The sequence below is a fragment of the Dermacentor albipictus genome, chromosome 1, assembly GCF_038994185.2.
Source record: "Dermacentor albipictus isolate Rhodes 1998 colony chromosome 1, USDA_Dalb.pri_finalv2, whole genome shotgun sequence".
NCBI classification, from domain to species: Eukaryota; Metazoa; Arthropoda; class Arachnida; order Ixodida; family Ixodidae; genus Dermacentor; species Dermacentor albipictus.
Window position 1 is genome coordinate 241,929,975 of NC_091821.1, and position 22,852 is coordinate 241,952,826.

At 47.8% G+C, this 22,852-nt stretch overlaps 1 protein-coding gene across 2 annotated transcripts in view; it reads left to right on the forward strand.

Moving 5' to 3' along the window:
- Window positions 1-1,413: 1,413 nt before the first annotated feature.
- The window catches only part of LOC135901601 (Kv channel-interacting protein 4-like), a 568,045-nt gene continuing 546,606 nt past the window's right edge, over window positions 1,414-22,852 (forward strand). Inside the window, exon 1 of one of the 2 annotated variants that reach the window (XM_065431444.1) lies at window positions 1,414-1,708. In XM_065431444.1, coding sequence (XP_065287516.1) covers window positions 1,600-1,708 — 109 coding nt within the window. In that variant the 5' untranslated portion in view covers window positions 1,414-1,599. The remainder of the gene's footprint in view (window positions 1,709-22,852) is intronic. The other variant, XM_065431442.1, reaches the window with a different exon arrangement.

A 22,852-nucleotide genomic window follows, 5' to 3' on the forward strand; every position in this document is an offset into this window, starting at 1 on the left:
CAGATTTATGTATTCGCGAACCCCTCGTGAAGTGACTATGTTGTTTAAAAGCTAGTTCTACAAGCTCGCATAATTTTCCAAAATAGGGAGAAAAATCCATACTAAAATAGAAGGATGCGAATGAAATAAGAACAAGCATTGAAGGTTGGTTGCAGATGAAAGCATTTTAGTTTTGGGGCATTTCGCCTTCTTCCTAACGAAACTAACGGACAATATCCTAGCTTTCCGTACAGGTTGGAAATATCGAGTGGAGCCGGAAATGAAGCAGGCAAAATTCATTTAAAATATAGCATTACCACCTTTTGCTTGCTTTCTTAGCACTTTATGTTCCGTTATGAGAGCTTGCTGAGTCTTACTCATATAATACTCAAATGTGATGGCTCTTTAGATGAGGCAGTTTAGTGCCAATTACCTGGAAGGACTGGAGACTTCATAAGTAGTCTACATAACGTTAATACCGAACGCACAACAATTTCGGGGATGCAGATGGGACAACGCATCACCAGTGCACGTGGCGTCCTCTGTATTCCGAGTCCCACGTTTGCTGCGCTGAGTTTATATTAGTTGGCGCCGTGCTGCAGCAACTGACCCGCACTTACACCCTTCTGAATACTTATACATGTGTCCCTAATGTGTATTCTATAAAGAAAGCATGCAGTTATCTGAATAGATTGCGTTTAACTCTCACGAAGCGATATATCTGCGGTATTTGCGTTTTCTTAAAGAATAACATTTGAAGCAAATCGTAAAGCCCAAGCGTTCGTTCTCGCCAACGCGTCAAAGCGAGTAAACACAATGTTTCGGTTTATTTATTTATTTATTTATTTATTTATTTATTTATTTATTTGAGGTTCTCCATGCTTGCAACACGGTTTTTAGTAAAGGAATCCATGAAAATTGTACTGCTTGCAGTCTTTTAACGTTAATTATCGTCGTCGGTATTTCTTTATTTTGTTCCCCCTAATACTTTATAACTTGTCGCCAGCAGAGTGACGGATAAAAAGCTGTGACGTCATCCCCGCGCTATTTCCAGTGGCATGCTCGCTCGTTAACTGTGCCTATAGGTGGTCTGCTCGCAGCCCACCACGGTCGCCGTGCGCGGGGCACGATCTTGCCGGCGCATATTTTCCTTTTCTTGTACTTTTTAGCTTGCGAAGCGGAAGTGAGAGTGGGAGGCGTGTATGCGTTACATAAGCGCGCCATTCCCCAGCGTTGGGGAAAGCCCGGCCAGCACATTCCCGCCGCCGGGGAGCATTGAACGTGTGCCGGCCATGGCGACGCCAACAACGCGTCTTCCCTGCCCCGTGGCCAGAGAACCGTGTTCGCCGGCGTTCCCCAGATGGCGCTTGGCGTCGCGGGCGCTGCGCATGCTCGCGCTTGAAGGTGGGGGGAGGGGGGGGGGGGGGCGGCGCGCGCAGCCGCGGTTCCAGCCGCGGGCCGCCGTTCTGTGCCGCCATGGGGACTCTTGGGCACGCTGAGCAGGGTGTCTCGCCAGGAGAGCCCCAGGCGAGCCGCCGCGGCTGAACAGCGAGGCCGGCCCCCCCGAGGGATGGTGCGCTCGGCGCGGCGCGCTCTGCTCTAGGCCGCCGCCGCGCTGCCATGTCCACGCGCAGCCAGGACCCCGCCGCCGTGCCGCTGGCCGGCTCGAGCGGACTCCAGCAGCGCCGCTTCGCCGGAAGATGTGCCGACCGTGCGGCTTCTCCCGAAGGTGAGTGACAGAACGAGAGCGAGGCGCGCACACCCGGCTCACCGCATCCTCGCGACTGCCGGCGCGCCGGTGCGAACGCGCGACCCGCGCGTGCTCGAGCGCGGCGCCGGAATCATGCGACGGTTTCGGTTTTGCTTCCGCTCCCCAACTTTGGACTCGCGACTCGATAGGGCCAGCGAAAACTGTTCGCGCCGCCTGAGAAGCAGTCTCCGACTCGACTTAGCACGTGAGCTTACGAGACGGAAGCCGCAGAGAGGATTAGTACAGGCGTGAAAATCGTCTTCGTGCATTCGATGATTTTCTCGCGCGTGATTCGACTCGTCCCGCGTTTTCAAAGCGCGGCGAAAGTTCGCCCCCCCCCCCCTTCTCTCTCTCTCTCTCTCTCCCTCGCGTTAGAGGCGCGCGCTACGATTCACACACGGAGACACCAGTTACAATGAAAGCACGAACTGAATCACCGTATCGGCACAGTATTACGTTCGGACAGTTACGTCAGAAAATTTATCGTGTTTTCTGTTTATTGCCGAAATTGGTCTCGTCATCCTTCTTTAACTCATCTGTATGGGCAGCCGCAGCCCATTTGCAGTGCCCCACACAACTAGATTTCAGATACGGCTTGAATGCAATTCTGATAATACCGGTATCATTAGCTGAAATTACGGGAAATCAAAGCCGTATATCAAGAAAAACGCCCATTCCAGTCGCAGAGTTTGCGTCGGCTACTTCCGGAAGTGTCCCATGACAGGCCTGTAGGCTGCTGGGAAAGGAGAGGGGGAGTTTGGTAGGTTACACAATGTCGATCAGCGTAATTTACTGTGTCAGCTTCGTTTGTTGCGTGACCTTCAATGTTTCTGTCTATGTATGCGTTCCTTTATTTCCTTTTACCTCGCAACTGTGGCTGTTCCATGCGCATTCATTCTCACTCCACAGAAGTCAATCGCGGACACCTGAGAGCAGGAATTTGTATTGTGTATTCCAAATTCCTGATCCAGGTGTCTTCCTTTTCTAATGCAGGTGAGCTCGGGTTACTTTCGTCGTCAACTGCTTGTTAGTTGTATGGCGCGCGACTGTTTTGAGACGTTAAGCTGCATATGCTGTTGCGGCACCAGGTGAAAACGTTCCTCTACGTGAGAATTTATGAAGGTTACACTAAGAGCAGCATTTCATGTGTTCAAGATCTATGAATGCCTTAAACGTAACTCATAACACTTTGAATCGCTACCCTGCGACGGAGAGAAATCTGATGCACAAAACCTGCCCCTTGTATTCTCAGAGACACGCTTGCGGCAAATAAGGTTTAAATGGTAACCGCTCTATTCGCGCCCACCAGAAATGATTTCGGAAAGGTGTCAGATGTTCACTGCTCACGAAAGATTATTGTCTATAATACATGGCAGGAAACACCAACATTTACGCAAGACGACGAACTGCAGTTATGTTAGGGATAATGTGCTGTTCAAATCTCACTCATAGGGCTCCAATCGCTAATTTCACCTATGCGATGGCGCTCGGGCAAGAAACATGCGTCTAGTATGCTAGAGCTGTGGCTATTTGTGCACCAGTATGCATTTTCCTGCCATGCTGATGAGTACCCACCGGGGTAAGTAAAATGTTAGTGTAATGTAACGTAAGTAAAATAAGTAAACTCCAGTACGCCTTCTTGAGTCACCAAGGTTTAAATATATACCTGATAGTAAGCGGAGCTCATGCGCCCACAGCAAGCTGCAGTACACAAATGAGAGGTTCAGTTGACTTAACTACTAAAAAAAAAGCAAATAGCAAGCCCCTCAATGACGACTTTTAACATCGCACGGATAAGCATTCTGAATGCCTAATCTTCTAGATTATACATTTTGATTTCGGAAGTGATTGCTACATTGTAAGCAGCCACATTAATTTTTGCATGTAACCCTGCCGTTTTAAATGCGGTGATTTCAGTGTCCTTTGAGCTGCAAGTTCAGCTATGACGCTTGAATTCGTAGATATATTTGCAGATTTCTGGCATTTATTAATTTAAAGATCAGACATCAAAGCACCTCTAACGGTTGCAAAACACTTTCGCACGCTTGGCTGGCATTGTACACACGTAGACAATTATAGCATGAACTCAGTTCAAGAACTTCAACATCTATTTGTAATCGGACGTATCTTACTAACACCCTTCGCGGTAGCTCAGTGAATATGGGAGTTTTGCTGCTGAGTGCGAGGTCTCCGGTTCGTAAAGCGGTCGTTGGGGTCGCATTACGATCGGGGCGGTAAAAACGCTCCCGTACTTAGACTCGTGTGCACGTTAGAGAATCTCAGGTGGTCGAAATTAATCTGGAGACACCTCCCCATCACGTCGTCTCTCAAAGCCCTTGTGTTGCTCGGTGACGATAAATCTTGTAATTTAATATAATTTTATTCGATTTGAACTATCCCACAAACGTTTGGCGCTTCTTATTATACCGGCCGTATGTATCTTAGTGCCAGTGATCGCGCTTTTTCCTCCCTGCAGTAAACAACCACCGTCATTGCCTCTTTCACCTATGTCCAGCGGGAAAATCTTTCCGGGCATTGGTCTTCATAATCAGCGTCGTTTTCGCTATTGCTACAGTGAGGAAGAAATGACTCGTCGCAAGCTTCCTCTACTCCCGCGCTTCCCAAGATGCGGCAGTTGTCCGAACACACACTTAAGCCGAGAAATTGATAGCTTTGTCTATAGGGCAGCGGTATAGATATAGACAGGTCTCGAGTTTGGCACCGAGCTTACATTAGAGCAGTATTTCTTCGCTTACTTATTTTCGCTTGCCCTTACCTGATGGCCGATGGGAAACCGAGCATGGTGAGACCGCCCGTGATCCATTAAATCGACGAGACTTTATGGCTGTTTTGGGGAAAACATTGATATGCACAAACACTGTCCTTGACCTTCGGGAAGCGTTTCAATCAATCAATCAATCAATCAATCAATCAATCAATCAATCAATCAATCAATCAATCAATCAATCAATCAATCAATCAATCAATCAATCAATCAATCAATCAATCAATCAATCAATCAATCAATCAATCAATCAATCAATCAATCTTCATTAGCGATGAACAGCAGTCATACGTATGATCAGGAATGCTACTATATACTGTGTTTTCCTTATTTCTGCGTACATCTTTGGAGAGCCGGCATGGTTCGTGGCGCGGATTCAAGTTGACGTCCCCCCGCCTCTGCCAGGAATGGCGACTTCAGCGGCGCCTGTGTCTAGGAAGTGGATCGGCTTCCAGAGCGACACCGACGGTGATGACACCAGCGTCTACTCGCTCAGCAGTGAGGACTTCTCCGATGACGCCTTCGAGCTTGTGCGGAGCCGCAAGGCGAAACGATGACACATCAACAGGACATCCATGTCTTCGAGCATGCCAATGGTAGGACCAACTCAGAATACCGCAGTCAGTACGATTATATTTGTACCAGAACTCGCTACCGACAACCTGAGGCGACTCAACAGACACTCCGTATCGGTGCAACTTGAAGCGGTTGTGCCAAATCAGATAGCAGACCTTAGAGTCAACACACGAAAAAATGTGTTGGCTATCGACAACACACATGAGACTGCGCTGAGAAATTTGACTGAAGTTACAGAACTAGGTGGCGTTAAGCTCCGCTCGTACATCCCCCAGAATAGTGGTTCAACTACTGGTGTCATCTACGACGTGGACGTCTCCATCTCCAGCGCCGACTTGCCGATTCTAGTGAAGTCTGCCGTTGATGGCGCCGCCATAACACATGTGTATCGCCGCGGCACATCCCGCTGTGTGAAAATTATATTCAAGGGTGAGACCCTCCCTTCGCACGTCAAGGTGGGCCACTTTAGACACCCTGTGCGACGATTAATCCCAATGCCACTGCAATGCCGCAATTGTATAAGGCTGGGACACGTGAGTGCCGTGTGCGAGAACACGAGAGTTTGCTCACGCTGCACTGAGCCCCACTCTGCAGATTCTTGTGCAGCCACGGTTCTCAAATGCACCAATTGCCTTGGGTTCCATGATGCTTTCTCGAAGGACCTCCCCAAAATGAAGAAGGAAAAGAAAGGAAAGAAGGAAAAGGCGATCTTGAAGAAGATGGCGTGAGACCATTCGTCTCGTCGGGTAGCTGTTGCGGCCGTTAGAAAGCGATGCTCCCGACGCCGCCGGACTTCATCTGCCCCCTAGGCCTGGGGCAATTAAATCTAAACCTGACAAAGCCATGGCGGAGAACAATACAACTTGGTCCTCACTACTAAAGCAACAGCCAAAGCCAGAACGACAGCGGAAGTCACAACCGAAGCCACAGCTGATGCCACAGCCGATGCCACAGTCGGTGATACAGCCGATGCCACAGCCGGAGGAGATGCCGCAGCCGGAGGCGATACCGCAGCCGATGCCACAACCGGAGGCGATGCCGCAGCCGATGCCACAGCCGGAGCCGGAGCCACGTCAAGTGATACAGCTGCGCACGGCTGTAGAGCGAACAGCGCGGGTTCCTGACAAATAGCCCGAAGAAGACCGGCAAGTGGTTATGCTGCTCCGGTCTCCGATGAATACTTTCGAATGCTCTTAAATAACCTGCACACTCCGTCAGCGCGAAGTGCAATGCAAGTGCTGGATGCTCTCAATTCAGTACCTGCAACTCTTGAGTAAGCATCATGGCTCACCCGCATCGTTATATTCGCACTGAAGTCAGAACGGCTGTGGTTTAGCTTAAATTTATACTGCCACGCACTGCAACGTACTGCTGACGCCCACCGGATCCTTGGTCTTCACTGGTGACTTCAACGTGCATCATCAGCTATGAACCACCAAGATTGACGGCAGCCTAACGTATCGACGGAGCACTTGCTTTGACTTGACTGATTTCCAAGCAATTTGCTGCGTGCACAAACAGTGTTCCCTCTATCCCGCTTTCCTCTTTCTGTTCCCCCCTTCCTTTCCCCCAGTGTAGGGTAGCAAACCGGACGCTTGTCTGGTTGACCTCCCGGCCTTTCCTCTCTTTGCTATCTCTATATCTCTCTCTACCCCATATTACCTTTACAGCTGAGAAACATCACTATAAATACACTGCCGCACACTTACGCATTCACGCAGGTCAAGTACGAAAAAAGGCGTGGATGCCACATGCATATCGATAACGCGAAAACATGCACTTGGAGGCAATTGTTTTTGAGCAGCCCGGGAAAAAAAAAGGAGAAATTTGGACTTTTTATTGCAACTTACAGTGCATCATTTCATCCCTGTTCACTTCTCTACCCCCTACCCTCCCACAAAAGATATTCTAGTTAACATAAACATTAGAGAGCGTCAATGATGCTGGGATTAATACTCTTTCTTGAAAACAGATGTTTTGGCTCACTGTAAGGGCAATTTCTTTAATTGTATGCGTTCACGAAACACCGTCATTTACTCTGCATTCTGGCAAACTGGCGCCTGGCTTTACTAAAACCACTGAGGTCACATTCCCTAAGGGGTTTTACTTCTGTTCACGGGCAGTCAGGTATTTTTCGTTTTTACACAACGAGCTATTGATAGTTTCCCAGAAGTAGTGCAATATACAATTTTACTCTTTTGTTCTTTTTTGTACCGCAGAGCAGCAGAAAGGTAATTTACGCTAAGCTTAGGACTCTATGCCTAAAAGAAAAAAGGGGAACAAAAAAATACAGAAAAGATAGGACTTTTTATCTTTTACAGACATTAAAGCACATTTTCGATCATCAGAATCCACGAGCCAGGCATATTCTGCACGACAACTTTACACATTGCATATATTCGACCTTATTGATTTTACGATGTGCAGCACGAATGAATAACCTATTAACTGTCCTACACATTTTTACGTAATCGAAAATTACCCTAAGCTCTCCTTCACTGACCATTTTTAATATGTCAGCCAGTGATCTTTGTTGTTCGCTGTTACTTCAATGTTGTTCAATGTTACTGCACTCCGTTGAAGAGCTTGGTGAACATATATTACTCGTTGCGTGATGTTCACATTGTTCAAGTGAGCTTTATCGACGGTTGTGCAGAAAGAAGCAGTTTTATATGGTCGAAGAAAAGTCGTTCCAGTCATCGTCTCCATGCGTAACGATCAAGAAAAGCGTTTTAATTAGATATCAGTGTTTTCGTTCATTCAGCTATCCTACTGTCGACGACATTTCTATGCTTTTGCTACAATGTCGCGATGTGTTCGCATTCATTCGAGTGTCTGGCGGTTTTGTGGGAGTGTGTTTGTTGCTTTAGTGTGGTGAATGTGCACCGCGACGAAAAAAATATTGGGAAAATCTACTTAGATACTTGTAAAGGCACTTAGCATATAGCGTAAACGAAGCGACCTAGCTGGGCTGAACAGTGTGGCTGGAAAGACGTTAGTCTGGATGAGCGGATCTGAAGATGCCATATGTTTAGCCAGGTCTCTGCAGTTCAGTTGCGCAACCGGTTTGCTCATTGTACTCCTCATACGCAATTTATTTATTTTTTGCAAATATATGTTCGGAAACTTGCTTCCCGGCCATTGAAAATGGCAACACAGCACTCATGGAACAACGCGTGAGGGCATCGCTGGCAGCTCGTGCGGCGCATATACAAACGCAGGGAACGAGCAACCCCTTGTTTAACCAAGTCGACCGGTGCTGGCTGGGCGGCGAGTGATCCCTTTCATGTTTCACAAGCGTTCCATTTCCTCCTGCGAAGATGCAGGCGAGAACATTTGCGTAGGTTGGCAGAGTTGGGCAGCCAAGCCCGCAAGCGTCTGCCTGAACCAAGGACTCTCTCCTGCTGCCGTGGTGGTGACGCACCGTTTGCGATGTTTCAAGCATGCCGGCGAACTGCGCCGCTTCAGCATTCGTTTCTGTTGTCGTGGCTGAAGGACACGTGACTGGAGCACAGAGAACCGGGTGCAGATGGGACGGCGCTCGTGTCGTTCGAATTCTTGTCACCACAGTTAGCAGAACACACACACACGCACAAAAATAAGAAACGAAACGAAGAAAGTGAAAAGCGAAAAAGTGCGCGCGATGAATTGAACAAAGGAACCCAGAAATAGCGGGGGGCAGCGGGAGTGAGAGTGGGAACTGGGAAAACGAACCGAGGAAACAATGACGTAGATAACAAATGAAGGAAAATGCGCCGAGAACTAAAACAAAAAGAGGCTGTGGACGGCAAGAAAACAAGACGGAAGCCAGGGGAGATAGGGTACACAGCAGCGAGACCGAGTGCGCGCGGCTCGCAGTGGGCAAGGAACCAAGGAAAAACGAAAAACGCTCAAAATAGGGGGACCGGATTGAAACGGTAGCACGTCGAGATGTAGTGTTCCACTGGAGGTGTTTTCTCTTCATGTAGCGTGCCGTCCATCGGCTCATTCTGTCACGCGGCCTTTTAACGTGGAATTCATCGCACGTGATCCTTCGGACAACCCTTGTATGATGGTTCGTTCCTATCCTCATTCAGTCCGAGTATAAGGCAACTGACGATTCAGAGTGATAAATTTCTTCATTATGAAAGCCATGGATTTGCGCTCATCTTCTGGAAAAAGGAAAAGCGGTAAGGTAGAAGTATCTTTTGACTCCACTGAAATTTTAACGACAGTCCTCTCCGGTTGGGCCTCGACGCTTTATCCACTCGATCAGCCAAGGCTGCATGCTTCGGGCTGCAAACGTTAGGTCTGCGAGTTTCATGTACCGTAAGGTAGCGGCTGTGTCTTGTGCATCATACCTGACGTACGCGTTTATGCAATTCTTAATTTCATTGAGAATCTATTTATTTGCGACAAAAAAGAAGAATAAAAATGAAGCTACAGATTTTGTTTTTATTAACAGATGTGTCGAAAAAGAAATGACAAGAGACGGCGAAAAAGATAGAAAGGTAACTGGTGCATGTGGGGTAGGCACAATGTTATGTACTCTGTTTGATATAGGTGCGAACACCAGCCCTCTTTTTGCTGAAGCTCGCCAGCCTGTCGGTCCTGAGGTTCAGAATGAACATTCCTGAGTGGAATAGAGAGATATATATTTCTTCGCAGAAAGGCAGAAACGTTAGCCTGAGCTATAACTTGCTCTGACCTGCTGCTCTACACTGGGGAAAAGAGACGGGGAGGAAAAGGGCTGATGAATGATGACGATGACATGAGGAATATGCGCGTATGTACAAGTTCACACCATTGTGGCGACCCTAAAGCCGTGCGTCCAGCCCAGTGGATTCAAGAAAGGCTATAGCGGCACTTGTTCTCAGGGCTGCGCTGTTTGCATTAGGCTAATGACCTAAAAAAAAAAAAACTCGTCTGATAGCGGCCTCTTATCGACGTTTGCAATGGAAGAGACCAGTTGCTGTCGCTCTTGCGCTGTTGAGATAATGTTGCGGTTGGGTTGTTTTACTAAATACACACATGATAATAAACATGATCCCCACTTTAGGCTTCCAAATTTATGTATTACAGATGTAAAAGTGTGGTAATTGTTGCGATTTCTTTACGAGCATCCAAATCTAGCTACAGCCACGTTTCTTTTTCCCTTGATATAAATACTTCGGTATATTGAACAGCCACGTTTTGCTGTAATTATTTACCAGGGCTTTCTTTCGCGCCCTTGGGGTTTGTAAGATTAAATTAATAATCGCGCTTGTGACGTTGCGGCATTTAATTTTAGAACAATCTGCAACTTTTTTTAACATGTTTGCTCGGTTCCTGTCTCCTTCTCCTTCTCCTTCTCCTTCTCCTTCTTCTCCTCCTTCTCCTTCTCCTTCTCCTCCTTCTCCTTCTCCTTCTCCTTCTTCTTCTTCTTCTTCTTCTTCTTCTTCTTCTTCTTCTTCTTCTTCTTCTTCTTCTTCTTCTTCTTCGAGCTATGCATGTATTGCTGCATGTATGCATGTATGCATGTCTGTGCGACGTACTCCCCAAGATATTCTACAGACGGCAACTATCGGTTAACAAAAAGAAAAAGAAAATAGAGCTCGGTGATATCAGGGGTTCTGAACGTATTAGGGTTCCCCAATGGTCCCGAATGTTCCCAATTTTGTGAAAAACTCCCACAATCCTGTGGAAACTCTCTGAAGTGCGTGTACCGAGGACAACCAGGCGACACGAGAAAGGCACGGCAACGGTGACTCGATGCAAATGACGGCGAAGGTTGTATGCTGTCGCCGTCGTATGAATGGCGGGTAATGCGATATGGCGACAACCACACGACGATGAAAACAACAAAAACTACGGCGACACAGCGGCAAAGACGACGACAACGTGGCTCGACGACGACGACGACAACACACTGACATTGGCGACGACGGTAGTGTGACGATGGTGGGGCCCAATGACAACGGCCCGATAATGATTACGAAATAGCGACGTTGCCAAGATAATTACGATGGCGACGGCACGCTGGCGCACGCCACGAAGTAACAGAAGGGACAAAGAAAACCCTTTTTCGAGGTCTTATATGCTTTCGCAGTAAAATGTTTCATGTGATATCCGCAACCTATGCTAATTAAACGATGCGCGGATCACGGCCCAACGATTACGGAAACCCTTTCTAGTGTGTGCGGTCTTGACTGCTATCGCAGCAAAAAAAAAAAAAAGAACTATAGCAGAACATTGCGACAGCCGCTTAGCGTTCTCGGTGCTTTTGAGAACGCATTGCTTGATGGAATTTTTATTTGGCGTAACCCAAGATAGTTGCACAAGATGAAATAAAAAGCATTTGCTGTCGACTTCATTTTTCACTTCACAATCTCTGAAGAAACGCCAGGAAGCACGCACGTACGAGCATTGGAGAGTTTGATTAGCTATTTGAAAGCGCGAGGAAGCCAGTCGGCAAACAGTTGAATTATCGCTCGTGTCCAATGGCGGATCTTGACACACATGTTCGTTCTCGTATGCTTTGCGGCGTACTTTTTTTTTTATGGGCCTTTCACCAACCGGCTTCAAGTATTTGAGTGAAACTGGGCGGACTTAGGGGGATTTTCGCGGACGCTGAGATCTCCGACGCGAGCGACGATGGCGATCGACTTCCTTTTAGTATGCATTGGCCCGCTTCGGCAAGCTTAGCGATCGTAAGAGCCTTCCATGAAGACAGACGCGTTCTTTTTTCTCATCAGTCTGCGAAAAAAATGAATATGCCAGCACTGCAAAAAATAAATATGAATGTACGAATACTACAAAAGAAATTGATCTCTATCTTACGAAAATCGTGATCAATGTAATAATATCTACCAGTTCGTCAATATGCGCGCACAGCAAACTTAGGTCATAAGTGGTCATCAATTGTTTTATTGATTTTGGCTTTGAACTCCCGAAAATGAACACATGGGTGGTGAGAGACGCCATAGTGGAGGGCGGCGGATTAATTTCGATAATCTGGCGTTTTTTTTACCGTGCACACGAAACCAAGGCGCACATACATTTTTGCATTCCGACCCCATGAAGATGGATTTGCGGCGACCGGGAGTTGAACCCACGACTAAGGGCTCAGCAACAAAACGCTTTGACCGCTAAGCCACCGCGCGAGAAAGGGGGGAGGGGAAGGCTCTATATTACGATCAAGGAAAAAAAAAAGAAGAGCGTGATCTGCCAAAGGGTTTTGCTGCTGCAATCTGCTTGGATGCAGCAATCTGTACGCCGTGGTACGGGCGCGTTTCATTGAATAGAAAAGTTTCAGCCTCGTCTATTGGTAGTTTCAATGTGGGAGCGCAGGACAAGGGAAGTATATTCAAGGGGGGGGGGGGGGGGTCGATATCAATGTATGCGGTGCATTTCAAAGCAACTGTGATTATTGGCCCTTTAGCGCTGCCCTTCCAACAAGAAAGACAGAAGCAGACTTCAGAGATTCCTTCTGCTCTAACTCATTTACTGCGACAGGAGCATTTTCTTACTATGGAGAGCGCCATCTTGTTTGGCTTGCTTGCTTGAATGTTCCTCAAATAGCTTTTTGGCTAAAGTCTAAAAGTAAAAAAGAGAAAAGGAAGAGGAAGAGGACGGAGGACATTAGCGACCAACAAAAATTCTCCTTTCCCCAAATAATATGTAAGGGTGGCTTTGTGTACGTTCTCGTGTGCATAGCAGACAAACCACGCTTTACAGGAGAATAAACACTATGCGTGGATTTGTTGGGTCAGGAGTGTGCGCGAAGAAATAATAGACAGCATACTACGTGACGACTTTAATCTTCCCTATTGGAGGTGATTTCTTTGTGAACAATAGAGCTTCCAGCCATAGTATGGGCTGTCAGTGTCTCCTTCCGGTTCACTGTCACTGCAATGGTACCGACACTATGTGGGTTCTACGTTTTCTGTCATACGTGAGCTGTTTTTGGCGATACATGCTTTGAAATATGACGCTTACATCAATAGGATCAATTTTGCCGGAATATTTACTTATCTTTAATACAAGTACATAGGATGACAATCGCTATATGTTTTTTTTGCCTAAAATAAATAATATCTGTATGGAATAACTGCACGTCGAACGATGACATCACGAGGCGGAAGATGGGTTCAGAATGCTGTAGGCTCAGAACTGCAGTGCTCTTCCATGCGGCAATTAAAGATGCTAAGGCAGTATTTATTCTATAGAGGACTGTTGACTCGTATGCGCGGGCTGTAGGTAAGAATGAAGTGGTCACTGCCTTAGGTGGCAGCGCTAACAATGCACCGTATGGCTTTTAGTACTCTTAACAATCCTAACCACCCGATGACAAGAACTCTAGCGTATCCATGGACAACATTCACGGTTCGGGAAGACTTAACATATTGTTGGTGCTGCATTCGAGAATGTAACTTGGCTTGTATGTTGATCATCTAGTTATTTGTCTTAAATAACACACATACCTAGAAACCCCCGAAGCTGCAAACGCTTAATATAAATTTCGGGGTTGCTCAATCAGGTGGCCAGCGTAGTATTCAGCGACCAATATTAACATCTAAACATGCATTTAAACAATGAATTTATGGCATGATTTAGCTTTTTAACGCTGGCTTGAGATGAAAACGAGTTGCTGCTCCTGCTATATAAATATAACCAGCAAACTAGTAATGTGATACTATGTTTATGATATTGTAATATATAACACATAGCGCAAAGATATCGTTTCTCAGGTGAGTGAGAACTTGAACTGAGTGTGGCAAATGGCCAAAACATAAGCGAGTTCAGAGAGTTTTTGGAAATTCCGCGAAAGATCTTTTATGAGATGCGCCAGAAATAGCAAACACATACCAGTAGTCCTTTACTGAAAGCTATTCACCTGTTCACCTGCAGGGAATTTAGGGCAACTTAATTAAATTGATGCCACATTTTTTTTTCATGTGCTACGGGAAAGTGAACGCGGCGCAGAAAATTATTCACACAGAAATAATTATGACAAAACGTTCAAGCCTGATTTTTTGCATTTATGTCGTGAAATATAAGGTTACATTACAACAAGCCATGCAAGCTAGGTAAGCAAAAAGGTGTATGCATATATCTGAATGCGAAATTATTAAGGGGCAACATCTGCTTTTCATAAATTGCTTTATGTGCGCTGTATTGACAAAAAAAAATTTTTTTTGCGGCTACGGGGGTTTGTGCAACCTCTTTAGATGCGCAATTTTGTTCAAGTACAGACAATAAAAGCAGTTTTCAAGACTTGGTTTCTTACTAACAGCTTATATTTTTACAGCCAGCGTTTTCTCTGCAGCGTTGCCCCCGAGTTGCAACGTTGAAAGATCTACCAGCTCGTTTGCTCTTTGATAAAACCTGCATCGCCTGCCGCTGCGCTTCGGGCATCTTTGTGCACCGCCGCAAAAGCCAATATCATTCAAAGCTCAACCCAGCGTAACCACCTAGGCGCGCAATTATTTCGCAGCACCCTCAGCCCTTTCCTCCAGCTCCCAGGGGATATTTCCTTCCTCGTTTTCTGCTTTGGCATCACTAATTAGTTTAGCCAACATGCGGCTAACAAAGACGTGCTACCAGCCTCAGGCCTGCCTGTGCGCGCCAAATATCGACCAGCAAAACGGTCGCGCGACCCGGGCTGGCACAGACTGCGCGGGGCTCCAGGAGCGGCCGCCGGGAAGGGCGCACTACACACGTAACCGCCGGCGCGCGTGCTGTGCGCGTAGCTCGGCGCCATAAAATGAGAAGTCGATCCTTCGCCTCCTTTTCCCGCCTGTTCCTCTGGAATTCATACCTTTACAAACTGAAGCGCCGCTCGAATGGCTGCCCCGCGCGCAACGCGGGGGGATTCCTTTTAGTGCCCATAAAGCGAGCGTCCGCGAGGAGAGGGTTTTTCTGCACCGCAGAGCCGTGCACTGTACTGCCGCTGGTGCGACGCGTCTCCTGCCAGCGGCGAGCAGCGCAGGCCGCGTCATCGACTCTGTGGCCCGTGCGAGGTGGTGGCTGGGTGGGGAGGGAGGAGAAGCCATCCCTCTCCACGTGCTTCCTTTAGAGCCCGAAGCAGTAGCAGCAGCCCCCGCCGCGGGCTTCATGTGGCGGCAGCAGCAGCCGCACGCGTCCTCATCGGCAGGGCGCGTAAAATGGGGACGTGCGCCGCAGCCCCAATGGGGTGGGGAAGAGGCAACGCGCGCCCCGAGGAATGCGGAGGGGGTGGCCCCCCCCTTCCCATCATTTGTCTGGTGTGCCTCGGCAGGTCAATAAGAATCGTGTCTTGTATCGCAACCTGCCACCGGCCCGTGTACAGGGCCCGCGGGCTGCCACCGCTCCTTCCGTAGATGTTCGGTCGGGAGGAGGCTGCCTGCCCGCGTTTTTGTTAGTCCTGGCGTTTTGCTTTTCGTTGCGCGCACGCGCATGTGCGTTCTTCCGGTGAAACGAAACGCCGCGGAACTGGAGAAGCCATTTGAAGTGCGCGATTTCTTCGTGAGCGGCATAACGACGTTCGGGGCAAAGCAGGTGTTCTCCGCGAGAGCGCAATTTCATGGGGCGAAATTTGTTCCGTAACCCGACTGCTCGACCTAATACCAAACGGGGGCATTCAGAGCAAGCGGCGTCCATGAATCATTATCTGAGCCTCGCTCTCTCTTCTCTCAAAAACGCGCTTCTTCGGGCGTGATTGAGCCACCAAAAACCTTGCCGATATCAATCAAAACGGTCTCCGGTATACGTAGGCCTGTCGTGGAAGTCGGTAACTTCAAAGATATCAGCTTTCGTAGTTCGCAGTATTCATCAACACAGGAAGCCAGAAGAGAGAGAGAGAGAGAGAGAGAGAGAGAGAGAGAGAGAGAGAGAGGCTAATTTACTAGCACGAAGCGATGTCGACGATGCGGTAGTCGAGGATCAGCCTGCCTTATTTTAAGCATAAAAGCGGTATGCACTGATTTCTGTCGGAACTACGACTACTGTTTCAGAGGAAGTGTTCAAGTAATAACACTTTCTGTTTGCCAGCTGAAACTGTAGCGTTCTTTGTTTTTGAAAGAGAAACGAACCAAAGAGTGACTTAGGTTTGAGAGATGGTCGTTCAAGAAAGGATTTACGACCTAACAAACTTATGGCTGTCATTCACGCCTGAGAATATGTCCGCCTACGTTATACCATCGCGTTAAAAATCTTCCTCATGAGTTTCGCCTGCTTTTCAAAGAGGTAACGTTGAAAGCGTGTGCTCAGTAAGTTGGTCTCCTTTATTCTTTCTCGTGCGGAGAAAAGAATCGCTATTAAATAACCGCTTTCCCTCGTTTAACTGCCGGTGCACGTTAGGAAGATACGTTGCGTCACACGGCTGTCGCGTTGTAGTGACGGCGAAAAATAAAGCTACCAAAAGCGCTCGGTAAAGATTTAACTCTTTATTGGAGGAACTTGTGCCTAGCAAAACAAGCAATACTCGAATCACAACAATAGCGGCTGGCACAGTCGTCGGTCGTCAAGATCTGCGTCTACGGGTCAAGTGCGCGGGCTATTTACACACCATTCATCGTAGATTTCAGCGTAATCGCTGGTGCGAGCGTATGTACGCCACGGTTATCGTAGTGCACGCAATCTAATTAAATAAGGCTATTTCGCTATAGAACTGGCGAACACATTCAGGAAAGTTCTGCTACAGCGGCAGCCGTACCTTGTGTTGAGCGATGTCTTTGTGTCAGTGGTTAGGCGGTGAAAAATGCTCACCAGAAGAAGATCAACAATGTACGTGTGTGAATACTTTCAGGTCGCTCTAGGCATTAGCCGTGTCCGTGGCAAAAAGAAACATGCTTTTCTTTTCCTGCCGCCTTGACAGTGCGCCGTTGCTTGTTGTGGTATACCCGCACGTTGTTCCTGTACAAGGACATGTAGCGCGTGTGTGCCATCGCGGCAGCGAAGCATTCTCTCGCAACGGGACACCCCGTCTTCTCCCTCTTTCTCTAATGTCCTGCGCAAGTGGGCAGCTCGCGCCAGACAAGTTTTTATGGAGCTTTATACACTTTATGGCTTCACGCAAGAACGGCCGTCGTGCCGGAAGCGCCTGTCGCCAGATGGGCCGACGGCTGATTCTCGGCCCGGGCTCGCACAGGCGTCATCGGCACACACGTCACGAGTCCCGGGTCGGTGAAATTATTATTCTTTTTTTTTCTTTCGCTTTGCCAGCTTATTTGTGATGTCTCCCCTGCATTGGGCGTAAAGAAAGCCGTTCACGCCGCACACACATCAGGCGCGCACACATCACACACACACACGTGTGTGTGTGTGTGTGTGTGTGTGTGTGTGTGTGTGTGTGAGCGAGAGGAGAAAGAGAGGAGAGAGAAAGAAAGAAATAGAGAGGAAGGCGGTTGCCAATTACGAAGCACAAACGAGCACGATGAAAAATGGACTTTGTCGATTTCTCTCTTTGCTTTCGGTACGATTGCTGCGAACGGCCCTTGGAGCAATAACGAACCCTTCCCCTTTTCTTTGGTTTTCTGATCGAGATCAAAGTAGGCGCATGTTCGGTGCACTTGGAATTTTTTTTTCTCTAATGAGAAAACTTGTGGGCGGACAACATCTTGAAGCCTTGCTCTGCAAATTGCTTCTTGTCACATAACCAGGGCGGTCAACGTCTTGTGCATTGCTTTGATTAACGTTGTTTGTTCGAGCGCTCTCTTTTTGTCTATGCAACGATAAAGCGTCTGCTGCCGGAATGGGTGAGATAGTAATGATCTTTACTTGCGATGCGCTGCACTTTCGTAAGGTTTGTGAAACACGCGCGCGCGCTTCTCGGGCTGTAAATTGCCCCAGGTAGCGCTGCAGACACTTATTACTCAGCTAGCGCCACACTCCTCTGTCTGGACTATCGGTATTTTAAACATTTCTCATTTGCACTCACGTGGCTCATTCTTACTCCTAAATATGACTTTGTGAGCTTAATTATTTCCTTTCTGTCGACAGCCCTCCAAAATTATACGTTATAATAGAATTGATCAATTTTTGTTCCAAACGAATGGACGAACTTGCATTTTTTGTTCGTTGAGCTGTTGCTGCCTACCACGATGACACTAGTAATTAAGCGAGTTGATTTCTGGAATATACACTAGGATATGAAACGTATTAGCTACAACGAAGCCGAGAAATGTCGCTACGTGTCTACCTGCTTATTGCGAACCGTGCTGGATTATAATGTATGTACACGGTCACTACTAACACTAACTAAATAACATCGTTCATAACACGCTTTACATAGCCCTTCCGTGTCTATATCTCATTTAAACTTTCATGGAGGGAGTCTGGCCCTTATACGGGTGAAACAACGCGCCTGATAATTCCGTTAATTTTTGCTTGCGTCAGAGACACGCATTTTAAGGCGTCAACTTACCTAACTCTTCTAACATTTATTTAAGTGCGCACTTGCAAGCCCCCGAGATCTTCCTTTTTTTTCTTTCCTTTTCTCCTTCGCGTTGGTCGTCTTTACAAAGCACACACACCGCACATGTAGTCGGGCGAAGGATATTTTCAGAACGGACAATTTAAACGAACACTCTGTGTTGCGTCACTTTTCGGTTATGCACTGCGTCATGGTCCCGTAGTGGATAACCGGCACTTGCTCCCTTTGGCGCTGGGGCAAGTGTTTGCGTGTCGCGAAGGAAGTAGCTTTTTTGCTTGCGCGTTATCGTTTGCGAGCGAAAGGAGGCACATTCGTCCTCCTCTCCCAGCAACAGCTCAGCGCCAGGAATGTGACGTAGTACCAATAAAGAGGCCTATCCATCACTGATATCTGCGAGCGCAGGCTCGTCGCACTTGAGCCAGAAATATACGTTGCCTCCAGCAATGAAAGCTGTGCGCACGATCCAACTCGTGGCAGAATGGAGATAACATTATTACGGCAGTTACACGGGTGCGCGTATGCGGCAGCGTCATTTTTTTCTGCATCGTTTCTTTTCTTTTTTTTTATCCTATCTGAAGGTAGAGATAATAGAGCGCAGAAAAAGAATAGGAAGAAAAAACCCGAAGGGCAAACATACCCTGAACGATCCGACCAGTAAAGAGAAGATAAAATGGTGATCGAACTTTATCTCATACCAAAGAAGGAAACACGTGAAGCCAGCTTACGTGTGTCCCCATGAACAAAATTTGAAGTGCGGAGACGTGCAGTTCGACGCCACACTCATCGTCCGCTCGCAACACTTTGAAGAGAAGTAAACGCTTGAGTTCTTGAAATATGTGTTTTTATCTTGACTTCTTGAGAGATAGATGTTGTGCCCTGTAGTTCTGTGCCTAACGACTGACACGCTGGTCATTATTTCATTGATATGCCCTTTCCACTTTTTAGAGCTCTCGCAGCAAGGTAAAGGAGAGGAGCGGTAAAAGCATCGGCTCACAAGAAATCTCCCACTTTTCCGTTATCCATAGCAGAAAAGAACAAAAAGAAGATAAATAGAAGAATTGCCGTACCCGTGCCCATCAAAAATAGCACAGCGAGAAGCATTGAAGGCCCTCGAACATATTTGCGAAGACACAGGCACCCTTAACAAGTACTAGATATTGCACAGAACAGTCACACGATGTAGCTACAACTTGCTTCTATGTATTTATTAGCGTTGGATATTACGTGTTAAACTCTTTTGTATTTTGCGTATTCTTATCTGTTTATGTGCTCATCACAGTGTACCTTGCGGCCGCTTGCGAGTGTTTCTGACTTTGTTAACGAATTCATTGTGGAGCGACTGGTCTTTGCCTTTTACATTTATATGTTAGTGGGTGTATAGGACTGTGTACTGTTGATTTCTGGCTATAGGACGTGGTTTCTTTCCATTTTCTTATTACATATATTTTTTATAGCGAAGCTGTATATGGCTAGCCTATTCGACCATCCGTCGCCTGTACGCCGAAAACTTCTCCGGCGCAACTCTATGCGCATGCGCGAAAATAAAAGAGAAAGAAAGAGAGGCGTACGATTGGCTGTGCCAGTAGTGACGGCGTTGCTCTCCGTGGCAGTCGAGCGCAGTAGTTTCTCTCCGGCTCCGAAGTGGGTAGGCCACGCGTCATAAGTACTCCTGAGGAGCAGGCAGCTTTTGATCAGCAACGCCGCGAGCAGAACCGAGAACGAGCTCGTCTACGCCGTGCTGATGTTGCAACCAGGGCACAAGAACAGGCTCGTACAGCCGAGCGCAAGCAGCAACTGCGTGCCGAGGATCCAGCAGCCTACCAAGCCGTCATTTAGGAATTTTCGGAATTGATCCAGTCATAAACACCGGGGCCGCACGTTTCAGCTGCGCTGGTTAACCATCTGGACAGTGTGCTTGGGCGGGGATTCTCCTTTCTGTTATGCCAAAAAGAGTATCCGTCACCATTATAGGGTGACTACATCTCCCTTTTATTTTCATTCCAATAAAAAAACATAAAAGAAATAGGAAGGGAAGAAAAGCATTAGTTTTCGTGAAGGATCCTGCGTGATCGCTACAGTTGATCGAATTAGCGCTCTCGTGGGCACTCGCTCTTCAGTTTGTGGGATTGTGCTCTTCGAAATGGCACGATAAAAAAAGGAAAAAGAAGTAGAGGATGTAGCCGGTGACAAAACGCTTCTAGAAATTTGAAACACGCTCGGTGGCTGGAAAATTCGCTTTCCGGCCGCTCGCATCTCACGTGACCTGGCTTGCGTTTGTCATGCGTCGGCCCGTCTGCTGCCGGACGTCGCGGTGAGCGCCGCCCGATTGTCGCATCGAGTTACGCACGGCCGACTTCGCCGGCGTCGCGACTCACCGCGACACGCGAGGTTCGGCGACGTCCGAGTGGGCCGCCCTGGCAGGCGGCCAGCTTCTGGTGGGGCCGACAGCCTCGCACCCATTAGACACGAGCTTGCTTTCGTGGGCCGACTTTGCTGGCTTTGCTGCTTCGATGCCGCGCCACTATCAAGGCTCGCCGCCGCCTGATCGATTTCCAATTCGCTTTGCATATACACAACCCAAACTGGCTGGACGGCAGAGACAAGCGCGCCGCGGCAATCAATCTCGCGACGGCTCATGAGGACCCGGCTCGCCGTGTGTTATATTACTCGAGCGGTGCCTCCCGAGGGGTTCTTCGTCACTGTTATTCACACTCACGCGATCAAGAAATGGGCGATGAGGGATAGGATGCGGGGACCAGACGTCGTTCTATCACCGCTGCTCAGCTACCTGACAAATCAGCAACAGCGCTAGGAGGCAGCGTAGGTTTATGTACAGTAGCCCTTGTTCGCCGAGGAGCTTTTAGCCAGTGTACCTTGTGCTGGAGGCCTCGTTAGCAGCCATTCACGGCGGTGCGACGGGCGGCGCATGCCGTGCTGAGTGCCTACGTGGTGTAAGAATCGATGCGTTGTCCTACTTCGCTGACACGAGAGCTTACTTTGATGACACGACTGCCCTTGAACTTGCCTATTTCTTAGCGTCCGGTGCGGCGTCGTCCTGATTGAGGCCATTCTTCGACCGTATACGGCGCACCGCCTCATTCAATCGAAATCAGGCTTCCAGTGTTCGTGTTCGTATATCAGATTTCCGGCGTTTCCGTATTGATCAAAATATTCGCAGCGGTGCACAGTACGCGAGCACTGTTCTCCGAGAATCAGAGAGCAGAAACTTTCGTAACAAGCTGGATACCTCATGATATTTTCGTGGCTGGTGCGGGAAAATTCCGTTCCTTGGCTCACGCACCACGCTGGCTGATTGAAATTCCCCGCGTGTCTAGTATCGGCGATGGCACATTCTCTACACCCCACTGATGCTACAACTATTCCGCGAGCCTTCTTTCTCTGCAATGCAACGCTGCTGCGTAGCTTGCGACTGGGAGTGGCAAATACGGAAACGTATTCTTTCTTTTGTGGAAACGCTATGGCGCACCTCCGCGCGACTTGTTTGGTTGCGAGAAGTGAATCGAACATATCCCTTCCCCCTGCGTCTGTCCTCTCTGCATTGTTCAGAGGTTTCCAATCCGTTACCGCGGAAAGCGTTAGAACAGCCTAGGCTTGAGAACATTTTTGGCGACAAGACTGGCGTAGGAATCCTCGCAAGTGCTGATCGTTTATAGTGCATTATTATTACTTACAGCGCGCACTGAAAACACGGGCAAAGAAGAGAGACGCAACACTGTGCGCTGTGCAGACTCTCTACCGCTAATGTTTCTCTTTCCAAACTTTCTTTTTCCTCAGTGTAGGGGCGCAAGTAGGACGTGTGTCTGGTTGAGCTCCCTGCAATATCTTACATTTCGCTCTGTATTTATTTAATGTGAGATTCATGGTTTTCTAATGGTACAGGGATAGAGACAGACAGACAGAGAAAGAGAGAGAGAGCGCGCGCTCTGGGCATGGCAGTCAACTTTCACAAAAAGCAATCTAACTACTCAAATAAGAAATTCTGAAAAAAATAAGGGACGGCATTATTAGTTCTTCATGCAGCCCAATAGTAACATGAAACCGAAATATTTTTCAGCGTTCGTAAGAAAGCGCTCAAGTTCAAAAACTACGCGTGCCACCTTATTTGCGTATACATCAATAAATAAAAGGCAGCGTTCGTGCTTGTACGTCTTTTTCCCTCTTTCTCATTTAAAATACCTTATTTTTTTAAATGCGCAAGCATTTTTATGCCTAATCAACGATGCAAACCGTTCCTCCCTCATGCGTTTGGGTGACCTTCCGTTGGGGCGTTCATTCACTGACAGAAATGTCACAGATCTCTAAGGGCTCATGCGCTTCACATCGCGCAACACAGACAGACAGATAAGCAGCCAATGAGTTCATAAGGACG